The sequence below is a fragment of the Phyllostomus discolor genome, chromosome 3 (assembly GCF_004126475.2).
Source record: "Phyllostomus discolor isolate MPI-MPIP mPhyDis1 chromosome 3, mPhyDis1.pri.v3, whole genome shotgun sequence".
Classification (NCBI taxonomy): Eukaryota; Metazoa; Chordata; class Mammalia; order Chiroptera; family Phyllostomidae; genus Phyllostomus; species Phyllostomus discolor.
Window position 1 is genome coordinate 202285827 of NC_040905.2, and position 25015 is coordinate 202310841.

At 45.5% G+C, this 25015-nt stretch overlaps 1 protein-coding gene across 2 annotated transcripts in view; it reads right to left on the minus strand.

The window, feature by feature from the left end:
* Positions 1-4526: 4526 nt before the first annotated feature.
* Positions 4527-25015, minus strand: part of BRINP1 (BMP/retinoic acid inducible neural specific 1) — a 378646-nt gene continuing 358157 nt past the window's right edge. For both annotated transcript variants that reach the window (XM_036022140.1, XM_028529423.2), the window contains exon 8: positions 4527-9362. In XM_036022140.1, coding sequence (XP_035878033.1) covers positions 8222-9362 — 1141 coding nt within the window. In that variant the 3' untranslated portion in view covers positions 4527-8221. The remainder of the gene's footprint in view (positions 9363-25015) is intronic.

The window sequence follows — 25015 nt, forward strand, 5'->3', positions numbered from 1 at the left end:
ATCTCTACTGACTGAGAACAGTATTTTCTCCAGCTCTGGCTTTGAGACTGGACTTGTGGGCGGTAATCAAGTGACTGCAGCTGTTGGGGGAGGTGATCTACACAAATTGGAAACCAGGCATGTCCTGCTGGCCTTAATTGCCACATCAACATTCAATGAAGCACACTCACCAAGTCCTTAGCTTGGTAGATCATTCTTAGCATATCAAGTTTCTGCAGTGTTTGAAAGCTGTGGAAAATACTCTCTGTTTTTCCGCTAATTTAGACCAAGTATTTTCACCTTTGTCTGCCTTCTGCTCGGCCTAACCTTGCAGAAGCGACTCTCCTCCCAGGTGTTTCCCATTTGCAGGTATCCCTTGAGCTGTAGGTGGGGTTTTAAGTGAAAAGTTTGGTCCTTTTCAGGGCAGCAGTAGCAGCCTTTAATGCACCAGGGAGCGCTGAGCTCACTCTGCTGGTCTGGGCTGGTTGCTAAGCAACATCTCTGCTTGCCCGGAAATGGGGTGAGGCTGTACCAGGCTTTGTCAGAGAGGACGCAGGGAACGGTGACTTGGAGCTACTCCTCTTACAAACTCAGCCTTTCATGCGCCTTTTCCCTGATTCTATTTTTATCATTTAACAACATTATCTTTGTGGATTGTACGCTACCCCTATTTCGGGTTTTAAATTAGTTGCCTGTGAACTTTTGGAAGGCGGAGATTTGCCTAACTCTTCCACTCAGTTCCTGTGCTGTTGATGATTCCAGAGGAGCCATACGTCGTGCAACAGGGGAGGCCAAGCACCGCTCCTGAGCCAGGCCTGGCCCACAGGAAGAATGAAAGCTAACTTTCATGGACTGCTTACTGTGTGGCAGGGGGCGCTGGGCAGGCCTTACCTGCACTAACAGCGGAAAAGGGTGAAAATATGGCCAAAGAAACTGCCTCATGGCAACCCAATGGAGTGGCAGTTATTATTGTCCCCATGTGACAGGTGGTGAATCTGAGGTACACAGAGGTTAAGTAACTTTCCGAGGTCATGGAGTTCATAAAGGGAGCCGAGAACTGAACCTCATTGGGCCCTGGACCTCATGCTGCTAACCGCTTCATCTTACCGCTTTGTTTCATGCTAGATAAATACATTGTGAGGCTGGTCTGAAGTCGCCTGACCTTTCTGGTGCCCTGGTTTGATGTAAACAATAGCTTTTTCTTGGGGATTTATGAGGATTGAGTTAGATACATGTTAAGTACCTGGGGCTAATAGGGGCACAGTATACACTGCATACTTTTTCCTTTTCAGTAAATCACTGTACGCTGAGTCCCACTTCCTAAGACCTGGGTGGCCTCTTACAGGGTTAGAAGGAGAGATTGGCATCTATAGTCCCCTTTCCATAGACATCGCTTGGGAAAATACAGAAAGAAGTGATCATTTTTGTCAACATTTAATATCCTTTAATTACATACTTTATTCATTCTGCCCTTCTGTCAGTGAAGTCCCCGAGCTACTATAAGGGAAAAAAAATAGCTTTGCATCTTATGGATGAGAATTCTGGACTTGAGAATTCTGGGACTTCGGGGGTGAGGAAGAGACAAGTAGTTTGAGAAAGTCCATAATAGCAGGAAACCAAACAAGGAACAATGAAGACGTCTTCACAGTGCCCCACCCACCATTTATTGAAGTCACTCTCCCTCCTCCCATTCATTCCAAAGATCCCCTCGGGCAGTGTGAGTCTGCATTGAAATGGGCCTGGGATGGGCTTTCAGGAGCCTTGGAGCTCCAGCCACAGTGTTGAAATGTGGGAATGGATAGGGCTAGAGATCAAAGGCTTCTTCTTTATTAAGACAGCTGTTGGGAACAGACTAGGGTTTTCATCTCCTTTTCCCCACCTGCCCATTTCTCTGCCAGAGAAGAGTCAGTAACACTTTGTCTGAAGAGCCTGTGGCCCTACCTGAGTGTTTGAGAAGGTGTTTCATACATGTCCTAAGTGTATCCGGGCTCTGGGCCTGTCCCTCCGTCTTCAGAGTTAAATCTGTCTTAGAGCACCCACCCCTCCCAGATTCCTGCTGAAGCTCTGTGATTCACTGAACACTATCCGGATGCCTTCGATTCAGGCTCATAGAGTAATTTAATGATTAGATGTTAAGAGTGGTGCCAGGTGACTTTTAAAGTTTGCAATGTTCTTATAGATAATGTTTTTAGACTACTTATTTGCTCTAATTAGAGAAAATGTGTGGCATAGTTAGGAGACCTGATTTTGGAGACTTACAAATTGAAATTTCATCATTAGCTCTGTGGCCACAAATTATTTCCGTTTCTTCCTGTGTAAAACTGAGGTGGTAATTAGGCCCACTCCAGTGGGTTGCCATGAAGTGAAATCAAGTTCTGCACGTATTGTTGGGCCTGTAAAATGAGGTCAATTGCTTTTTAGCTATTGTTATTAAGATTATCAATTTACATATTATCTAAAGCGTATTTTTATTTATGTAATTTATTTAACAGATAAACTTGCAGTATACCCATCACTGTTCTAGGCTCTTTAAATAGACTTAATTCTCATAACAACCACTTTAGACAGGACCTATGGAGAAGTTCATTTTTACAAAAGAAGAATTTGACACCCAGAGAGGTTAACTGTCTCCATCATTGCACAGGTAGAGGGTAAATGAGCTCCAGGGCTGTGCTCTCTGTCCGAGCACTATGCTGCCAGTATTCTTAATGTCAGGAGTCATGTTGAATGTATTGGTTAAATCACTAACCTGGCAACTGGGAAATGTGAGTTCTAATCCTGTTTCTGCAGGTGCTAGTAATTCAGAAAAACCCAGCTCCTGGATCTAGGTCATTAAGCTCAGCATCTTTTTGCACACTAACAAGATATTAGGTGGTGTAATTATTAATGTATAATATAGTGTCATACAATTAATACCCTATCATTAACAACCCCTTGACAGTGTTTATAATCACCCTCCAATTCATAAGAGTATCACAGCTTCCTAGCTCCTGCGAGCTCATGGCACAGTCAGACCAATGCTCGGTCCCTGGGTAGGGCTTGCAGAGACCACTCAGTGGGGAGAGCGCGGGCATCCTGCTGACGCCGATATGAAAATTTGTTAGACCTTCCTCCTTATCTTCAGCTCTGAAGCTTTTGGAAAAAAAAATGTTTATCAAAACCATTTTTTTTCTTGGGATAAGTGACTCCATTTAGAAGTTTATGGAGACTGTGAAACCTTGACTGCGAAGAGGCTCCTTGTTCATTCTTAAAGGGAAACATTCCCCCTTACAGGGAGCCAATACAGTTTGGGTGGTGACCTACCAAGAAAGAAAGTTTGGGAGTAGAGGTCAGCTACTCATCTAAGAGGGCAACTCAGCTTGTGACTGAGGAAGCTCATTTGTTTATTCCAAGCTCCTTCACGGAGGCTTTTATTTTACTAAGTTGACACTGTTGTAGGCAGAATGTCTGTGTTCTCCCCAAATGTGTTGATATCCTAGCCTCTAAGGCAATGATGGCATTAGAAGAGGCAGAAACGTGAGTAGGTCATGAGGGTAGAGCCCTAATGAATGAGATTTGCGCTCTTATGTAAGAGACCCAAGAGCATTCTCTCGCCCCTTCTGCAATAGGAGGACACAGTGGAAAGATGGTCCTCTGTGAATGAGGAAAGGGAGTCTCCCCAGACGCCAAATCTGCTGCCACCTTGATCTTGGGCCTGCCAGCCTTCAGAAAGGTGAGAAATAAATGTTTGTTATCTGTGGCATTTTTGCTTTAGTACGTGAATTGACTGAGACAGCTCTCTGTCCTTCAAACTTCATGCACCACTGTACCAGGTTCATGGGCTAGGCTCTGTGACAGCCAGTGATGCAATACTTACCAATGCATTTCTGCCCTTCTTTTATCCAAGCGCATTACTTTCCCGATTAGAGACATCTTTCTTTTTATTAGTACTTACACAGAATAGATCTGCTTAATATGTTTTGGATTTCACATATGTTGGATTTTATTGAAGTGAAAATAACTACCATCAGGATATTTATCCATATGTTAAAAATTACCTTTCCTGAGGACAGGAATCTACATACGAACTACATTAACTTGATACATGATCTATGCCAAAATAAGCTTGCGATAGTGTGAAGGGAACTAAATTCATGCTCAGTATTCAGACTTGTAGAATAACTTCAGGTGTAACTCCTCATCTCTGAAGATTGAAGATTTATAGATATTTAATGACTTTTCTAGCCCTCCCAGTCTAGGCTGTATGTGTACACTCCCTCCTCCACTTTCCCTGATAAATTGGCCATCTTTAAACCTAATAATGTATTTTGCTTAAAGTCTATTTTGACTGATGTTAACAGTGCTACCTCAACTTCCTTTTTACTCATATTTATCTAGTGTGTCCTTATCCATCCTTTTCCTTTCAACCTTTCTTTCCTTTTGTTTTTAAAATTTATAATGACTACCTCTGTCTTTTTAATGACCAGTTTTTTCCAATTACATTTGTTGTGATTATCTGTGTGGTAAGTTGTTACTATGTCTGTGTCCAACTATTTTACTAAGTTTTCCTCCTTTTCTCCTTTCTTTTCACTTGTAAACCTTTCCCCTATTAATTTGAAAGTTTTACAAGCTCTATCTATTATTTTAGAGATTAATCACATCTCACTTTTCCTATGATCTCTTCCCCCAATCATTTATCACCATCTAGTGGATCCATAGTCTTCTTTCCATGGAAAAGAGAACCGGAGAAAATGTCATTGTGATAATTTTGTCAGCATAGACAACCTAACAAGAGACTCCATATTTACAATTATATTCTTGGACTTGGATAACCCAAAGCCTCTTTCCTTCTATTGTGCCTGTTTGCCTTACTTCCCAATTTTTTCTCGCACTTGGTGACATGTAGTCTCTGTGCTATCATGATGTTAATCACTGAAGGGAGCCTTGCCGCTAGTGTGACCTCTCCCTGGCCTCCTCTTTGAAGGGAGCAGATATGCCAGGGTCCAGAATTTTCCAATGATTTTGTTTGATAGCTAATTAATGGCCTTCTATGGTTTCCATGGCAATGCCACGCTTTGCTGCCAGGCCTTATCCAAATGGGCATTCTGTTCAGTCTTTTGCCTTAGCATCAGCATATTAATCAGACACCACAGGTCCTTGGTTGCTGCATCAAATTGGTAAGACACTAATTGAATTAAAATCTCACTTGAAGGCTTCAGGCTTTTCTTCCTCCCAGCTGGTGGGGGGTGGGGTGGGCGGGTGGATTTGGTTAGCTGAAAGGACCAGAATAAAACAGGAGACATTCAGAAATCCACAGAACTTTGTACCTTTTATAGCAAAGTATTTTCATTTTACCTTTGAATAAATATTTTGATGTCTGAATCTATGTCTCTCCTGGAAAATTTCTCTAGTTCCCTGACCTTTCCAATGTGTTCTCTTTGTAATAGGAAGTGGAGTTAGTATCTTCAAGGTGAAGAGAGGAGGCCTTTCTCACACACACACACACACACACACACACACACGAGTTGGTGAAGTCTAGGGGAAGAACGCAGGTTGAAGGCCTCAACTGAACTTTAATAAAGATTAGGTAGCACAGTGCACGTGAAGATTGCCTAGTAACCCATAAAGTGCTGTGCAAATAGAGGGGTTATTAGATTTTGAGTCTTTGGGAGGTAGAGATGAAAGCGGGGAAGGAAGCGAGGCAACTGAGGGATGGTCAGTCTTAAATTCATTCTTCAACTCATGAAGATTATGGATGATTCTTTCAACTTCTGAAAAAGAGTCAAAATCCTCACTGTCCTTGGTAGGCTTACCCTTTCAAATGATACCTTTCTATAGCTATTATTTTAACTGATCCTGAAGTACACCATGCCTATTTATACCTTTGTGCTTTTGCATTCTCTGTTCCTTAGTTCTCCGTTCCTTACTATTTGCCCACCTCCTATCCACTTTCAACACTCAGAATGAACTTGCCCATGGAATAAATGCCTTTACCAACCCTGTGAACAGAGTTAATCACTTCTTCAGGGCTCTTCTCCGTGTGCCTGACTCATAAGAGCACTCATCATGGTGTACTGTAATTATTCTTTTTAATTGGTCACGTGTCTGTCTTTTTCAGTAGTGTGTGAGTGACAACAAAAGCATGAACCATTTCCTTACACATCTTTATTTTTCTGACATGCCCCATTTGTGTACTCGGTATGGAAAACATGTTTCGTGTTTTACTGACCTGCAAAATCTTGTGCTTGGTGAATAGCTGCTATCTGGAATGAAGAATTTCCAACCTAAATGAACAGTGAATCCTTTCAAAATCTGAGGTCCAAAAAACTGTATTAACGTGAAGTGCATGTTATCTGTTAAAACTGGTTTAAACATGAATGTATGTTAAAAGTGTTTTAAGCATACATACTAGGAAAACTGGGACATTAAAGTCGGGATCTACCACTATGAAGTAAACACCCCCTAGACACACAAAGAAACTAGGTAATTCCTTACCTCTTATGCACTGCAGCCCTCTCCTTCTTTCATCTTAAAATAAACCATATTGGGAATGGAGTTCTCTTTGAGCCACATTATCCTACATTCCGGTAAGCTCTGAGTACTGGAGTAGGCCTTTCTATTTTATCTCAGATAGCATTACTATGAGAGAGACACGCTCATTCCTGAACTGGAACCAGTGGGTGGAAGGTACGCAAAAGCTGATCAAGGTATGGGAGGTCTACCTAATCGATTTTTTTGGTAATACCCCTGGCATGTGCACTATTGCTCCCCTTCAGTAATACAGGAATCGACAGAATGTGGATGATAGAGCTAAACAGTTTGCTGTCCCTGAAATGGCCCAGTCAGCCAACTGCAGTCATCTCCCGAAGACAGTAAGGAGGGTACCTGCACTGGGCAGACGTTTAGACCACAGGCGTTCCACCTTCTCTTCCAGCCCTAACATGTGCGGTGCTGTTTCGCTGCCACTGCAGAAAGGAAGGTCCAGATGCTCAGAAGTACCTCCAGCAAGTGCCACCTTAGCAAAAAGATAAACACAGCATTCCTGGCGACGGAGTGGCATCTACCCAAATCCTCTACAGGTGTGCTTTGAAATAATTTTCCTTCTTGAGTCTCTCCTTTCACTTTGACCCCCAAGTCCCACACAAGGCTTCTCAGCTTTCATAGACGCCAAAGAAATGGCAGTGTTATTTTATGTGTGTGTGTGTGTGTGTGCTCTGAGTTAATCAAGAAATAATAATTTTTTTACATACTTCCTTGGGGAAGCCAGTTTGGCAGACCAATGCACTATTTAAACCTACCTTATTTCATTCTGGTTATTGATTTTTATTCAAATTAAAATTTAATATATGGAGCATTTCTAGGAAATCTGACATCATTTCTTTTTGGAGAAAGGAGTTTCTTGATTAAAAGAAAACAAAAACTATCCAAACAACCTGAGGCTGAAATGTACTATATCCCCTGGCAGTTTGCTTGGAGGAGAAAACCTGAATGCGGCAAAATGATTTTGGTAGGGGTGTGCCCAGGAACTTGGGTCCCCGCTCAGGCAGTAGCTGTGGGTAGCCAGGAGCAGGCCATTCTGAGTCTATTTCCCAAATGAAATTGAGGAGTTCAACCATGGATGTCTAAGGATGCTATTGTTTTTAACCCCATGTGATTATGCCTTTCTCCCCAATCCCACCTGCTGTCCAGCTTCTAGAAGCTTCCATTTATTCAGCATGAAAGAAGCTAGCGGGGAGAGATAGCCCCATCATTGCGTCCCCACCCTTGTGTGGAAAACGAGTCAAAAGAACCACAAAGAATTAAGCATAAAGAAGGGAGCAATCGTAACCGAAGAAATATCTTCTTTATCTATGTCCATTTCCTCCCACAAGGAAAAATGGCAGTGTCGGTTGTACATTACATATATCTCTCTCTCTTTTTAGTGTTTCATCTTAGCACCTGCACAGCAGAGACCTTTACAGTTCATTGCATATGCTCTCCCCCGCCTCCCCCTCCACACAGAACCTGAGGCCTAAGAAGCAACTCCCTCCAAGCTCCTCCAAACGCTGAGCCCCTTCTTCATGACATAGGATAGACATAACACACATGCCCCACGGTTTTATACAGTTGCTAGAACGTTTTTAGTTTCCAACGAACGAAGATCTCCCTCCTTCTCTTGGAATAGTAATTACATTTTACAAATCTTTTATGTACTTTGATCTGTTTTTTGTCCTGTTACGTTTGTCCAACAAAAGGGTAAAAGTCCGTGGCCAGGAGTCCCCGGTTAGCAGAGCTTGGCCGTCATCTGGTCCGACTGTTTGAGGATCTCCGTGTTGTAGAGGTCCAAGGCGTGGTTCACCCTGATGATCTCGCTGTTGGTCAGTTTCAGGCGGTGCTTCAGCATACAGGAGAACAAGTCCAGCTGCGGTTTCCCCGGGGCCACCGGAGGGGCCAGGCGGTTGATTCGGTCCCGAATATCCAACAAGAGGAGCATCACGGACGAAGAGGAGTAGAACTGGCCTCCCTGCGTGTAGGACTGGTTGACCTGCTGCACCGCGCTGCGGAGGAGGTCAGCGTTGAACCTCAGGCTGTAGCCGAACACCTGCACGTCCGAGATCTTGATGTAGAACTGCCTCTTGTTGGGGTCGGACAGGTCCACGGGGCCCTGGCCGGTCTCGTTCCGCAGGACAGTGGTTAGCCGAGTCCGACTGCGTAGGTAGATGTGGACCGTCTCGAAAAACGTTTTCCACCGATTGCCCAGCAAGAGAGTCCAGTTGTAGCACTGGCTGTTCTGGAGACGGATCTTCTCCCAGCGCGGGTAGCCAAATTCCCCGAAGGGCATGTTCCAGCCCTCCGAGTGGCTCCCGCTGAAGGGGTTGACGTAGACAAAGAACATGGGGTCCAGGCTGCTGTTTCGCATCTGGCAGATGCGCATAGACATGCCGATCACCATGTGGATGAAGTCCATGCGGTTCTTGTTGCTTTTGAGAGTGAGGGACATGCGCTTGCGCCACCGCGGGTCAAAGAAGGTGTCGAGGCGGATTTCGTTGCTGACGAAGGTGGTGTGGACGTAGAGGCGCGAGTCCATCTTCTGCAGCAGGTACTTCAGCTCCAGGTCCTGGAAGTCCAGGTCGGTCTCGAAGCTGATGAACTGCTCGCTCCGCTCCGAGTCCACATTCTGGGGTTCGCAGCGGCCTCGGTACAGCTTATAGCCCTTGTTGCAGGAGCCGCAGAGCGAGATGTTGGCCAGGCTGCACATGGCACAGCTGTTGTTCCCGCCTATGATGCAGGGGATGGGGCGCTGGCAAAGCGTCGTGCTCCCGTGGCACACGCAGCTCCGCTGGCTCTCCAGGAAGCTTCCCCAAAACCCGTTCTCATTGCAGTAGAGAAGGGACTGGACCCTTGCCAGCCACTGCTGAATTGTCCTAGGGGACAGAGGGAAAACAGAGAATGTTAACCATCGTGGGCAGGCGGTGCGTGATGGTCATCCACCCGATAAGGCACACGGAGCCGCCCAGAGAATGACAGGATTGGGAACAACAGCTTTAACAGGAAGCATTCTGGATGTAAATGATGAGCACGACATTGTCGGTCCTCCTAATGCCACAGGCCAGCTATACAACACTGCACTTCGCCCTGGTAAGTTCCATGCCCACATCCGGAACGTGAAGGGGTAGGAGTGCATGTTCTTTGGGGTCGTTCTAACGCTACGATTCCTTCATACAATTAGCCCCAGATAAGGTTGATTCAGGACATGAAAGTGTCTGAACTCAGACGCCCCTGGCTGTTAACTTTAACAGATTGTAAAGTTAAAAAGAAAAATCAGCAGCAGAGAGTAACTCGAACCTGCACCAGATGTTTCAACCCCGCTCACAGAGTCCCGCATGAGGTTCCACAACATGCAACCTCAACACAAACAAACTACATTTTGTAATTTTATCTCTCTCTAGAGATGGCGTACTGCTTCCATATCGATCATCTTCCGTGATCCTGATAGGGGCTTTTCAAAACATGTGAGAAAGGTGTTATTACCCCCATTTTTCCAGACCCCCCAACTCTCAATTCAGTGGGGTTTCCATCACAAGGTGTATCTCTCAGCCTCCCCCACCCACTGCCCCTCAACACTTTTATAAGCAACAGCCAAGCCTGTCCCCAGAGTTCAGCCACTGAAACATTCCAGGTAAGAGATACGCTGGCAGAGCAGAAGTAACCGAAGAGTAGGTGGAAATGTGGAAGGGAGTCAGCTGAGTGGCCTCCCTCTTTCCTCGCTTCTGTGCAAGTCACCTCTCGGCTGTCTTCCATGCTACGAATGATCCCTTACACACGTCTCGCATTTCTGACCCTGCGTGGGGCACATTCACTCCCATTTTCTCACTTGCACCTCACAACGACACCCTGAAAACAGCTTGGGACTTGAGGTCAGTTAGAGAGTGCTTAAAATCCTGGCTCCCGCACATGGGGGCTGAGGTAGTGCTGGGCGGTTTCCCTCTCCTTCCTAATCATCCCTACCACACAGGGCTGTTGTGAGCATTACGTGAATTTTCATGTGAGAGCTTACCCCCTAACTTGGTGAGTGCTAAGGGCTCGATAAAAGTTAGCTCTTGCTATTCCTGCAAAGCGACTGTCAGCTCCATTTTATAGACATGGCAATAGAAGCTCAGAGGTGAAATGGTGGACTAAAAGTCTCGCAGTGAGTGAGCAGAGAAGTTTCTTGGCTCCTAGCTATGGCTTTCTTTGTTTATAATTGTCAAGCAAGGGTCACAAGAGCCCTTCTTAAGGCCGTCATGGACTGTGGTGATGTGGATGGTGATGATGGTGGTGGTGGTTCATGATCCGGCTCTAGGAAGCTGGAAACAGAAGCCTATTTGCATTGTAACTGCCTGTGGTGGGAAGTGTTCACAATTACCTGTTGGATCATTTCAAAGGTCAAGCCACAATGGCCACGCCCAGGAACCATGGGGTCGGCAGTAGAGCCCAATGTTGAAAAGCATGTGTGCTGGCCCAAGTGGAACTGAGTTCAAAGCTCAGTTCTGTAACCAGGGACAAGTCGCCTCAAGTGTTTGAGCCTCAGTATCCATATCTAAAGTGAGAATAATAAAGCCCATCTTATGCGGTGGGTGAGAGGATTGGGTGAGATAATGTATTTAAAGCCCAGAGCCTGGCATAGAGCACTTATTGAAAAGGTAATAATAATAAGTACTCTTATGCCAAGGAATAAGCTATTCCTTTGAAGGTACTGAGCCACTCTCAGGGATTTCACTATCTCTCTGGAGTTTGCAGAAAACCATTTTGTCATAGGGGACACTTGAAAATGGATACTGTTGAAACGGCCTCCCAGGATGCTTTGCTTTGAATGCGTTGCTTATCGGCTGAGAGAAAATGGAGGAATAATTAGTGCGTTCCTTTGAAATTGCTCTGCCTTTTAAATCCACAGAACCTTCCAGCCCCTGGCAATAAAACCTCCCTCACGACGTTCAAAACACTGCATTGAAACACCTCGTTTTCTTGTCAGTTTCCCTTCCAGGATCTAAAGCTTCAGAGGGAGGATCCCTGAGCATCTAACGGAAAGACTGACTCCATATTAGTGTTTGTTGAATGAATGAACAAACAAAGTTAATGTTTTTCCTTCTTAGTTTTCATTAAGAAAATCCAACTTCTCTTCTCCCCTCTGGACTGCAGTATTAGTCTCCCATACTGTCCACCCACACAGCTCAGCCCTCTCCAGTCTCCGCTGCGTGAGACCAATCCTATCACAGCCTGGAGAACAGCAGCAGGCCCAGCCTTCAGGAAACGCAGCTGGAATGATAATAAGCTATGCGGATCCCATCTCCCGGACCAGAACATTGACTGAATATTGGCTATGAGTCATCTGATAGTTCTGTGAGCTGCAGGGACCCGTCACACGTCTCTGATTGCACGGTTCCATCTGACAAGAGCGTAATTTCAAAATGCCTCTTTCAAATGGCCCACACTTGCCCCTGTCACTCCCTCTCCAAGTGACAGGACAGTACCCCATTTAGAGCTCCTCTGTTCCCATCTGCAAGGCATTCTATAACCCCGCAGAGCACCCCCTTTCTCGTGTCTCATCATTGGGGTCCTTTGTCAGGGCCGCAGCCCCCACTCCTTGAATCAATGCTTCATTGTGGCTGAACCCTCAGAATCCTTGGTGGGGGAATTAAAAAGATGAAAGTTCCTGGTCATGCTGCAACAAGCAAAGAGGCTAGTGGCACATTAGGATTCCAGCCCTGTCGAGCAGGAGGGACTGGGGACAGAGGCCCTCTGAGGCGCGTTAGCGAGCTGAATGGCACCTGCATCTCCTGACCTCAGAATAATCATGAGGTTGTGGGCTGTATCAATGAAGGCATTAATGATACAGCGAGAGGACTTAGAACGAGGCAGAGTGCAGGGAGGGGGGGCAGGGAGGGGGGCTCTGGGAAGGGGAAGGAGGAAAGAGAGAAGGGAGAGAGGTGGAGTGTGGGGGAGGGTGATCAGACAGGAGAGAAAGACTGCGGTGTTGGAGCTGGTGGGGGAAGCGTAGGAGTCTGAGCTAAAGGAGCAAACGAGGCAATGCAGGAGGCACCTGGAGAGGGAGAAGGTGATGGAATGAAATGAGAGGGGGGAGGAGAGAAACAGAGAAGTGCAGCCACACCTTCTACTGTCATAACTCACAGATTCAGGGAACCTGGGCCCTGGAAGGGCTGTTTGAGGGCAAGTTGTTTTTTTCTCAAGAGGCGGGGAGAGGGGGCCAGAGGGGAAGCAGTGTTACTATTGAGTTCTTATGCCCAAGGTCAGTGACCTTTCCATTGCTTTTTAATAATTTTGAGAAGAGTAAAACCAGAAATACAAACTCATTCCAGTTTTTTTTATGCATTTGTTCTTAACAAGCAACTTCCAACAATGAGGAATCCACGTGAATCAGATCAATCTCCTATACCTTCTCCATCTCCAGCCTGGGCTCTAGGTAGTAATTGTTGATATTCAGAAACCCCGCAATGCTCAATAGAAGGCAGCACCCTAAACTGACCAAAGCAATCAGTGGCTACACGAATTGAGCATTCACTGTACACCAGGCACTGAGCTAGAGGCTACCCGAGCATAACCAACCATCTGCATTACAGATGGAGACGGCGAGGCCTGGAAGAGTGCGAGAACTTGTCTCAGATCATGAAGTTCCTCCATATTCAGATACCAGGGTCTCTAACTCCAGCCTGGGTTCACTTGCTGCAATGTACCGTAACGTAAGATTATGACAATGAAGCCAGCAAGAAGAAAGAAGTAAGCAGGCCACAATAAAGAGAAATAAATTAAAATAATGGAAAAATACTGAAAGTTTGACCAGGTGAAGGGCCTATTATCACATTCCTTGCTTCCTCTGGACCTGCCAGAATCCCTCACCTCCATTCACAGATAATTGGAGCTCACAACAAGTGCAAAGGGAGAGGCTGGGGACCGGGGATAGTGGGGACTGCGATCTATAAATACAATCCCCCAGGCTAGCTGGTGACAGTCTGTCTCAACCCTGGCAACAGAGGAGTGGCTTCATAGATCTGCTGGAGGGAGAGGTCTCACCAAGGACTGACACAGCCCCACTACAAGGCAGTCAGTTTGAGGCAGTGTGGACGAAGTTTTAAATGCTTTCCTCTGTCCCTGGGGATCCAGAGCATCTTCCGTTTGCAGCCAAAGCTAAACTCCAATACATCTAAATCAGCATCTTTCTGTTGGATGGGATTTCAATTTATTCTGATGGGGGACTGAGGGGAGGGCAAAAAGAGGAAGGAAGGGAGGGTAGGAAGAGGCACTTGGATTTCTAAAGCCGATTGGTCAGCATCCACAGAGGCTCACACGAAGCAGCCTGGACCACAGGGCGGAAGCCCTGGAAATGTTCAGCCCAACTCCCTCCTATTTAGACCCAAACACTGAGATCTGATGGTTTGCTGGAGGAGCTGTGTTTCCTGAGTGCTTTCCACATCATGGTGGTTAACCCTTTACCCTACCACCAAGCCCATGAGATAGGACTCCCTGGTGACGATTTCCATTTTACTGACATGGCATTGAGGGCCAGAGAGGGACTGTGCCTTCGCCATGGTCACACAGCACGATGCAGCCCACCAGAGCTCAGGATTTCTGATCCACATGCAGTGCTCCCTCAGTCAGCCTGCCGTAGTTTCCCTGCGCTCTAAAACCCAGGCCGGAGCAGAAGCTGGGCTCCAGGCCCTGGAGACACCTCTGCTGCTCACCGGCAGGCCCTGTCTTTGCCTCCGCCAGGATTTTCTGGCAACATGACAGGTCTCCCAGTGACCCAGCATGGCGTCACTCGTCATTTGAGGACGGTGGCTATGCCACCCGGGGCTTCCCATCAGTGCTTTCAAAGACACACATCCCCCTTTCAGAGCCACCCGGGTGGGGAGCCCAGGCTGGTACTCCTAATGCAAGCAAACTCCCTGCTGATTTTAATTGGAGGTTTTGCCTCAGACAGGAATGCAATGTGGGCCAGTGGCATTTTAGGGAAGATCATACAAATCGGGTGCCAAGGAGTTGGGGTGGGGGGGCAGACCTAGACTAAAATAGAAAACTTACAATCCATAATTCCCGTTCACCTACCAGGAGTGTTTATTTTAAAGTGGAGAGGAAATGAAAAAAAATATTGGCGTTCTGAATGATTCTGTTATTTATGTCCTGTGCTTCATCCTTGGCATTTTTTGACATTGTGATGGGCGTCTGAGTGATTCTGTGAGACTCCACAAAATGTATTCTCTGTAGACCTGAGACTAGATGGGGAAGGCAAACAGTTGTTTTTAGGTTTCTGATGGTGCCCTGATTTTTGGTTGTGCTGTGTATGACTCTGTGTGTATGTGCATGTGTGTGTGTGTGTGTGTATGTGTGTGTGCACGTGCATGCGTGCACGTTAAGGAAATGGTGCTGATAAGAGATAAATACATAGATGGTACCAGAATGCTCGGGGCTCAACGGAAAGCAGCCTTGGTTTATGGATGTGCTAGTATGAATTATAACTGGACATCAGACCCACTCTGTGTTCATCATTTTTTCCAGATAAATATTTAGCTTGTTAATCATTTCATTCTTGAGATTCTATCATTTCCTTAACAACCTGCATACCCTTCTTCTTCTCAGTTCTTCACATGATGGCAGAGCCTCACTGAGTGGCTCACAGCAATAAGGAAGGAGAGACAGGAAGAAGAATTCTGTGGCCCCTGCCACAAGAAAGATGCTCCCCACTTGGTTTTGTGGAGGCAACGGGTCTTGCCTGGAGGGGACCAGGGCAAAGGGTCGAGGCAGGAATGGGGAGAAGAGCAAGTAAAAATCCAACAGGGGCCTCTTTCAAGTTAGCTTGTCAGGCACTTCATCCGGGAGGATTGTGAAATAACTTTTGCAATGACACAGTTCTGGGTCTGCAAGAAGGTGGTAGACAACATCAGCTACATATTCAAATGCAGCACTTTGCTTTGGGGCATGGGTGTGCTGCAGACAAGCGAAGGAAGGAGCCAGGAGCTTCTTCAGAGCTGGCAGCAAGGCTGAGAGAGGAGGAGGGCTGTGGGAGTGGTTGGTTCTTCCTGGCCCGTGCTCGGGCGGGAGGATAAGAGACTCGGACCAGAAAGTTGGGAAGTAAGAAGGAGCTAACCCTGAAGCAAAATAATTGTCTTCTAGATCAATAACCTGGGCAGCGATGTGGGGTGAGCACAGGTGTGGGAGTCAGTTAAGGACAAGGCTGGACTCTGCTCTACCACCATTTGGCCTCGGATATTTGACCATGCTATTTGACCTTGGATTAGTCACTTCACCTCTTTGATCCTCAGTTTACTTACCTGTCAAATGGGGAAGGTAAGGCCTACCTCACACTTTGTCCTCAGAACTAGAATTAATGTGCAAAGGCTGCTAGGAGGTTTGCAGAGGAACTGACCATTAACCCTTATTGTTACTAAGGGCAAAGAATACTTTGTTTTATGAATGTTCCAGGTAAAAAATATTCCTCTCCCTTATGAGAGAGCTCAGTTCTTTACAGCTTAATGTCCTAGTCTCACTGGTCCCTCGCCCTCCACAGCGTATCATGAATGCTGTCACCGTGATGCTTGAACAAAGAGCTAGAGACGTGGGTTTTGGAGTCAGAAAAATTGGGTATTGAATTATTGCTCTGCTACTCTTTACTAACCTTGAGCTAATTGCTCGTCCTTTCAAAGCCAGTTTCCTCAACTACAGAACAGAATAATAACAGAGTACTTGCAGGGTTGTTTGGAGGACCAGATAAGAGAATGGATAAAAAGCTTCCAATATATAGTAGGAGCACAGTGTCTCTCATGAAAATCAACTATTGTGTTCCTCCTGAGCTCACACAGAACATGGCTCCCTTGAAGCAGGTAATTATGGATTTTAAAAAATCCAGGGAAATAGTTCAATAAATGTTACTGGGTCAGTTGACTATTGATATTAAAACAGCAACAACAACAAAACCTTTTCTTGACACTTAATCTCTTCTGTACCCCCAAATCATTAACAGATGGATTACAGATCTAAATGTGAAAACTAAATAATAACAATCGTACCAACCTCAGAAAAACAGCTTTTAGAAGAAAACATAGGAGAGCATCATTATGAAATGAGAGGAGATGTAGATTTCTTAACATGGCTCACCGTAAAGGAACAAAAAAGATTAATAGGTATCCATCAAGATTAAAACATATCCATCAAAGACACCATTCCAAGAGTGAAAAGACGACCCTTAATTAGAGAATGTATTTGTGATACCTCTAGCCAATCAAAGCCTGTATTTATGTATAATGCATAAATAACTCCTGCACTGATTGGCTGGATGCTGGGGCTGGTCCAAAGGCATTTTATGCTGCCTGAGCCTTGCCACTCCTTTCTGGGTCTCTTTAAACCACAGTAGATGCAATTATCACAGTTTATATTTATCCTGAGAAAGTCCTCACTGAATTATTTAATACTGTCATTTGTCCCAGAAAAAAAAAACTACAAGTCAGTGAGAAAAAGTCAGGTAACCAAAAGGGAAAATGATGTGAACAGGCAGTGCATGAAGAGGATATTCAAAAGGCCAATGAACACAGAAACTCCACTTCATTAGTCATCAGGACAATGCCGATTAAAACTGCAATGTGATACTATTACAGGAGGATGGCTAAAATCAAATAAAAATGAAAATAGAAGAGATGGGAAACACTGAGTATTGACAAGGACGCTACTGGCAGGAAAGAAAATTGATTCAGCAAATTTCCAGGGAAACTGGAAGTATCTGCTAAAGAACCTTGGAAGCTGAACTATGAATACTCTGTGTCCCAGCAATTGCAATCCTAATCCTAATCCCCAGCAAAAATGCAGAGAGGGGGGGTCACCCAAAGACACGTAACCCCAAACTGGAGGCTATGCAAGTGACCATGAGCAGCACAACAGACTTCTACAGACAAAACAGAAAAATCTTGGCAATACAGGAGCTTGAACTACACAAAACCACATGGGAAGGATCTCACAGAAAAATGGAAAGAGGAAAGAAGCCAGACACACAGAGTCTGCACTCTATAAAAAGAGGCAAACCGGGGCTGTGGTGGAGTAGCAATGAGAGGAGCTCCCCGGAACTGAAGGTTCCTCGTGCCCAGAACAGGACACATGGGTTTCTGCCGTGCTGACGACGCCCCACTTCTTTAAAACCTGGGTGCTGCTGGTTACATGTGTGAATTTGTTTCGTGCAAATTTATGTTGCTGTGTACTTACGATGTTTTCACTTTCTAGATAGCTGTAATTCTGCCATGAGTCACTTACTTCAAAAATCACCCTTTAAGACAAGCAGAACGATACTTCTAAGGTAGCAACAGTTTACATTTTCATATCACTTTTAAACCCTACATTTTAATATCACTTTTAAACACCCCAAAGCTGTCCTGTGTGGTTCTCTAATTTTGATCATCACAACTTTCCTGTGTCGTGGGGTGGGTGGAATGGGTAAGATGAATCTCATTCGAGCCCTATGAAAAATGAGGCTCAGGGAACAGCGTGACTTACTGAAGGGCACCAGCGACTTGTCACGTCACTAGGACTGTAACTCACCCATGTGTGAGATGGCTGCCGGGTAGGTGGCAGACGGTGGTGGGAGGGCTGGGAGGTGGCTCTGAAGGAGAACATGAAGGAGCTATCCATAGAAAATATAAGAACCCAGTTCTATTTCTGATTCAGTACTCTGTGCCTCCAGATTCTATTCCAAACAGGAAGCCACCTTTCAGCCCCAGGAAAGGAAAAAAAAAACCCTAAAAACAACAAAAAGGGTCTGGAGATACGTTTATTCTCTTGCTGCGTTAGCGGAGTGAGTCAATTGGCCTAACAACAAGTGCAGAACGACAACGGGGGATGGGAACAGAGACAGGCCTGGTGGTGTGTTGCGCAAACCTGCACATCACTCGGGGCGAAGCTCAGCTGCTGGCATCTCTCTGCCCCTCACCCAGGTGATACACCCATGGGTAGCTGCCGGGTTCAGCCTCACTGACTGCCTTCTTTTTACCCCCCTAAATAGAAAAAAAAATGCCAAAGATATTCTTAGATGAAAGCTTCATTGCCCCATGATTGGGAGGGTACAGGTAAGCTTCTGTGACTGTCAGCCAGCTGCCCCCTGACAGCCTGGGGCTACTTGTGGGCTTGTACCTCTTCTTAAATAGGACAATGTAATACACTTAAAATAGGTTTTTGTCATCTCCCTTCCCATCCCCCCCCCAAAAAAATCAGTATGTCAAGGACTATCAAAATAAGCAATCTATTCTAGGGGAAACTGTGGGTTTAGGGTGGCAATTTCCAGAGTACTGGAGCTGAATGATGCTCAGACAAAGCCTGGGCCGTGGGAAAAAGCCCAGAGAGGTTTATGTGCTCACTTGAGGTCATATAAGCAGTTCCTGGAAGCGCAGGACCAGAATACTGCACTTGGGGAAGGCTACACATGTACAGTCACCATCTTTGCCCCGGCCTCTCTGAAGGGGGCAAAGGCAGCATTTCCCCGGGTGGCTGTGCATCGGGGTAAAGGAACTATTCACACTCTCCAAGGATTACCGGACACTGGCTCTGAGCTGATACTGGCTCCAGGAGCCACAAAATGTGACTGTGCCCCACCGGTCAGAACAGGTGCTCAGGGAGGTCAGCCGATCAGGGGAGGTTTAGCTCAGGTCCTTCCCACAGTGGCTGTTTCCTCTAGTTATTTCCCTGGTTCCAGAATGCACACTTGGAATTATTCTATAATTGGAATACTTAGCAACAGACAGGATCATCTTCCTTCTCACTTCCAGTATCCACACTGCACATATACCCACCAAATAATAAATAACACTATGGAGCATTCTCTCCCATTAACCAGCTTCCAGGAAAAGAAAGCAACACAGCATGCACTTAGGTTGCCACTTGTGGCAAGGGGCATACACCTAAAGACAAATCCACTCAACAACAATCATGGCTGACAATGATTCTACAGGCCAATTTTATATTACAAAATGCTTCCTTCACATGGTCTCTGAAGAGTGAAGTCCCCTCTGCACTAAAGTGTGTTATAATGGAAAGAGAAACAAATGAAAAACCCCCTATGTATAGGAGGTGGGACCAGATCCTTTGACATTCCTTCCTTAGACTGTAGGGGGCAGTCTTTCTTCCCTCCCCTTGAATCTGGGCAGATGCTACCACTGCTTGGACCAACACAATAAGGCAGACATGATTCACTCAGGTTAGGGATTCTGGTCTCAAGAGACTAGCAGCTCCCACTTCCTGTCTTTTGGAAAACTCCCTCTTGGAGTTCCGAATCCTCTTATAAGGAATCTAACCCCATGCTGGAGTAGCCACTTGGGAAGACCCCAGATAGGGGGAACTGCCTAGCTGAGCCCAGCCTCTGCCACCCGTGCAAAGGCACCAGACATGTTTCTTAGAACATCCCGCGCAGCCCAGCCGCCCGCTAAATATCAATGAGCGCCCTCAATCCACTCCACGTTGAACAGAACTGCCCAGCCAATCCTGCCGTGAATTCCTCACCCATGGATCATGAGCATAAGATAATGATTGCTGCCTGAAACCTCCAAGTTTGGGTCCATTTGTTACTCAGCATTAGATGTTCAAACAACTATGAGCCGCAAAGACAACTAAGGGTAGCTCTCCCACATTCCATTACAACCAAGCCACGTGACTAGGCTAGGCAGAATTCTAGAAATGGCTCCTCCCTCCCCAAGACTCCAGGACCTGTGAATATGAGACCACTTCCAGCATTGTGTCCCCTTCCACAGCACTGTTGTCCTAAAGATGGGGAGATGACCTCAGTGGGCCTCCTTTAACCAGACGTGTCCCGAGAAAAGCCGAGTTTTCTCTGGCTTTGCAGGAAAAGAACTCTGAGAGGTCATGCATGAATGAAGGACTCCCTGCATCTTTGTGCCTTTGAAGACGGACAGCTACATGCGCAGGGACTGTAGAGTGGCATCCAGGGGTCCGTCCCCAACAAGGGAAAGGTGACCTCAGGTCTACAACCACAAAGAAGGAAATTCTGACAACAACCTGAATGAGCATGGAGTGGATTCTTGCCCAGAACCTCAACATCTTGATCCCACTTCTGAGGCTGAAGCGGGAGGCCCAGACTCCCACCCCAAGCCAAGACTTCCGACCCATGGGAACTGTGAGAAAATAAGGGCATGTTTCTTTAAGCCTCTAAATTTGTGGTGATTTGTTACACAGCAGTACAAAACTAATATAGTTACTCTGGCCAAACCACTTCCCCACTCTCTTTCATTATACACTTTAATGAAATGACAGGAACAGATTAGATAATATTTTAGGTTCCCTGACAGAAATGGCATTTTATGGTTTTGTAATTTAACCCTCCTAAGGCTCAGATTCCTGAAGTAAAGCAGAGATGCAGGACCTGCTGGTTGCCAATCTGATCTCATCTGCTCAGTTTCAACCTTTCTGTGAGACACCTTGTGTCTTGCCCACCACCCCTTGCATAATGCCTGGAACTTAGCAGCTGCTCACTAAATATTTGTTGAGTGAAGCAATGAATGGATGAATGAATACAAATTCCATACAAATATCCTTTGACAAGAACAACGGACTGTGCCTATGTAGGACAGCAGCAGAGAGCCAATCGTCAATTTCTGTGACCTCAGTCTTCTCTCCTGTTAAATGGGGGCACTAATCCTTGCTGTAGCTCCCTTGCTGGTAATTACAAGGGTCAGGTAAGCTCACTGGCGTGAAAGCCCTTTGCAAACTTTAAAATAAGCTGTGCATGAGGTATTTGTCTTGGCAATGGTTCACTGTCTCAGGTCAGGACTGCCCCTAAGCCAAATGGGGTAAATCGATTCCCTAATTACACCAGAAAGTACATAACTTCCTGCATTCACTATGGTTGCCACTGGGGAGCAGCCACCCCACCCCTCAGCAGGGGTGGTGCCTGTGGGGCACAAAGCCACGAGCACCTGATGAAGACCAGCTGAAGGATGGGGACCCCCAGTGACAGAAAGGGAACTCACAACCTAGTTTTCACACCAATCATCTGGGTCACCACCTCTTCATCTGGTGTTCCAAGACAGTGAACTGGGGAACATGATCTCTAGAAAAAACTTCAAAAAGAAGGGTTCTGTGGCCAAATTAGTTTTGAAAATATGCATGTTTGACTCCTGCTTCCATTGCTTTTTTAATCCAACACTTCCTAAATGTGTTCAGTCACAGACGTCACCTCCTTTCCAACCTCTCCCTCACACTGTCCTACAGGGTTCACTTGGGGGAACTCACGTGCACTCGGTTTCTTCCACGTGCACGGAAAGTGAGGTGAGACCATGTTTGTGGCAATGAGGGGACTCTTCTAACCCAGGATCAGTGTGGTCCCCAGACCAGCAACAGCATGTCATCTAGGGCCAGGACCCATCCCAGATCCACTGAATCAGAAGCCCTGGGGTGGGGTGGAGGGGTCAGCAATCTGTGTTCAAAAAGCTTTCCAGGGGATGGTGGGGTCCACTCCAGTGTGAGAACCATGCTAGAACCCACAGACCTGTGGTAAGGCTCACGTCAGCACAGGGGGGAGCACCTGGATCCAGAGGAAGAGGTATCCTGGCCACCAGAGGACATTTACTAAATGCTTTCCTTCTACTTTTTTTCCAGTGGCTATTCAACACCTAAAGAATAATATACAACCTGGCTACTGTAGCTCAGTGGATTGAGCGCGGGCTGCGAACCAAAGTGTCGCAGGTTCGATTCCCAGCCAGGGTACACACCTGGGTTGCAGGCCATAACGCCCAGCAACCACACATTGATGTTTCTCTTTCTCTATCTCCCTCCCTTCCCTCTCTAAAAATAAATAAAATCTTAAAAAAAAATAGTGAAATCCTGTAAAAAAAAAGAATAATATACAAATTCCACAACTAGCTGCTCAGTCCCTCCATAGTTCATCTCCACACACTGGATTAATCTTAATTCAATACCATGTAAAGGCAACTACATTAAGAGCTAATACACTGACCACATATGCTCAGAGCCCTACATTTCCTAAGTGATCCTCACAGTAACTCTGTGGAGAACGTTCTGTTATCATCTTCATTTTACAGGTAAGGACCTGTAGGACCTAAAGACAATGAGAATGCACACAGCTCACCAGGATTTATCAGCTGATGGTCTTGACTCCAAAGCTCAGGTACTCAATGTTGATTTATATGCTCTCTCTGATTTCTGATTCCACGTTTCTGGATGAAATAATCTCACATTCAAATTTTCGTAAGTACCTGTTGTTTTCTTACGTGGAAAACCATTCTCCCCCACCCCAAATTCAAAGCCTTATTGTCCCTCAACTCCTATCTCAAATGCATCCTGACTTCAGTTCACCAGATGCTGTGTCTGGGGGTGCCAGGCACTTACCCTGTCACTTTGGGAGGGGAGGGTACCCTGGTGAGCAAGAGAGAAAGAAGTCCCTGCCGTCACAGCACTTTTTGTCAAGCAGGGAAAGTCTGGGATTAAATAGACTATGGCAATCGTGCCAAGTGTTAGAAAACCGCCCCGCAGGATGCAGTGAAGATACACTGTAGGACAGAGCAAACTGGTCCAGCAAGCCAGGACCAGCATCCTTAAGAAATGGGGCTTCAGCCCTGGCTGGCGTAGCTCAGTAGATTGAGCGTGGGCTGCAAACCAAAGTGTCGCAGGTTCAATTCCCAGCCAGGGTACATGCCTGGGTTGCAGGCTATAACCCCCAGCAACCGCACATTGATGTTTCTCTCTCTCTCTATCTCCCTCCCTTTCCTCTCTAAAAATAAATAAATAAAATATTAAAAAAAAAAAGAAATGGGGGTTCGATATGAAATTTCTAGGATGAAAAGAGGAATCCATGCAAAGAAGGAAAGGAATTCTCCAGTCTTCCCAGCAGGAATGTATTTCTCTCTTTTTACCACTGTTGCCATTCAAATTCTGTATTTATAAAATGGAAAGGGTAATAGAATCTGTTTTATAGGGATGTTGAAAGGATTCAATGAGTACATATATGTAAGCACTGAAAACTATGTATGGTATATAATAGATGGTCAATCTGTGTTAACTATTATTACAACTTTTTTTTTCTTACCATAGGACCTTGAGCAAGTTGCTCCAGCCACAGTGGCCAATTACTAGTAACAAGAGCTTCTGTCTCAGGAAAAGCTCGTAACTGACCTCCATGTACGTGACCTGACACACACCTGACGCCCTCCCTTCCATGAGGTGATGGTGGGGAGTGAGGACCACAGCACATCTGATACTCATGCTGGTTGGTCACGGTCCCGCGCAGCCCGCATGTGTCTGCTCCCTCCAGGTGACCAGCACCCTTACCGAGAGTCAGCTTTGTGTGTTCCCAAACCTGTTTGCCAGTCGTGTTTGCTGCTATTTTATCATGGAATTAAGAGCAAATAAATTGATGAAATAATGAGCTTTTTCTGTGGAAACTAACTTTCATTCTATGAAAAAAAATTCTACAAAGACCAGTTACTGAAAAAATTCCCATCCATTTAAATAAAGGGGGAGTGTCCAAGAAAGTTGGGAAGGGTTTATAAAGTTCTACAAACATTTAGATTATCTCTCAAGAGTCTTCAGATTACTGCTCCACTTTGAATAAGCTAAAATTGGAAATATTATACAATTATTGGTCAGGAGTATGCAAGGAAGCCAGTAAAATGTCAAATAGAATATACCCACATCCCACAAAAAAATGTTGACCCTATTTGGAAAGGCTGGCCCAGTAATATGTATGTATATATTTTAAGTTAAAGTAAAATGTATTTATGTATGAAGCATATATACATTTTAGGATTCCCTAATTTAACATACCTTTTTCAATTAACTAACAGATTATTGGTCTCTAATGTATCTGGCAAGGAGCCTTGTGCTTTGAGTTCTCACTGTATGCTGGAAGTAGCTTATATGTTCTTTTATTGATTTTCTGTTATTAATACCAAGTAGGAACTGAAGCTCAGACACCTTAATACTGTGCCAAGGTTACAATGTTAGTAACGGCAGCCACGCATCTTGGCCTGTTGGACTTCAGGATGTGAAGTCTAAGTATCTTAAGGTCCACTGCCTCCCTGCTATGTTATTAGATTTTGTTGGGCGCATGCTTGATCTTCTCTAATGAAACATACATTTCTTGGAAGCAGAAATTGCCTACATCAAACACCTGTGATCGACTATTGCTGTGCTCTTGATTGTATTAACATCGTACGTGTTCAATTCTTTATAGCTTATGAGGAGTTTTCACATACATCATCTAATTGACTGGGTCACGAAACTCCACAGGGCGGCTACTCCTATTATCCCGATCATACAGGTGAGGAAACAGAAGGCTCAGACAGGCTTAGAGATTCCTGGAGGTCATGCATCTAATAAGTGGCAGAGCAGGATCCGTCAGTCTAATAAACTAAGCCCGACTCCAGTTCAATAAAACAGAAGAAGTCCCATCTGCCCGCCCCCCTGCATGTGTCTACGGAGATGAAATCCAGAAGCAAGTACGTGTAGAGTTCAGAGAGAAGAATCAAAATCGGCATGGATATGGAGGGTCATCATAAGAGAGATAATGATTATCTTGGTA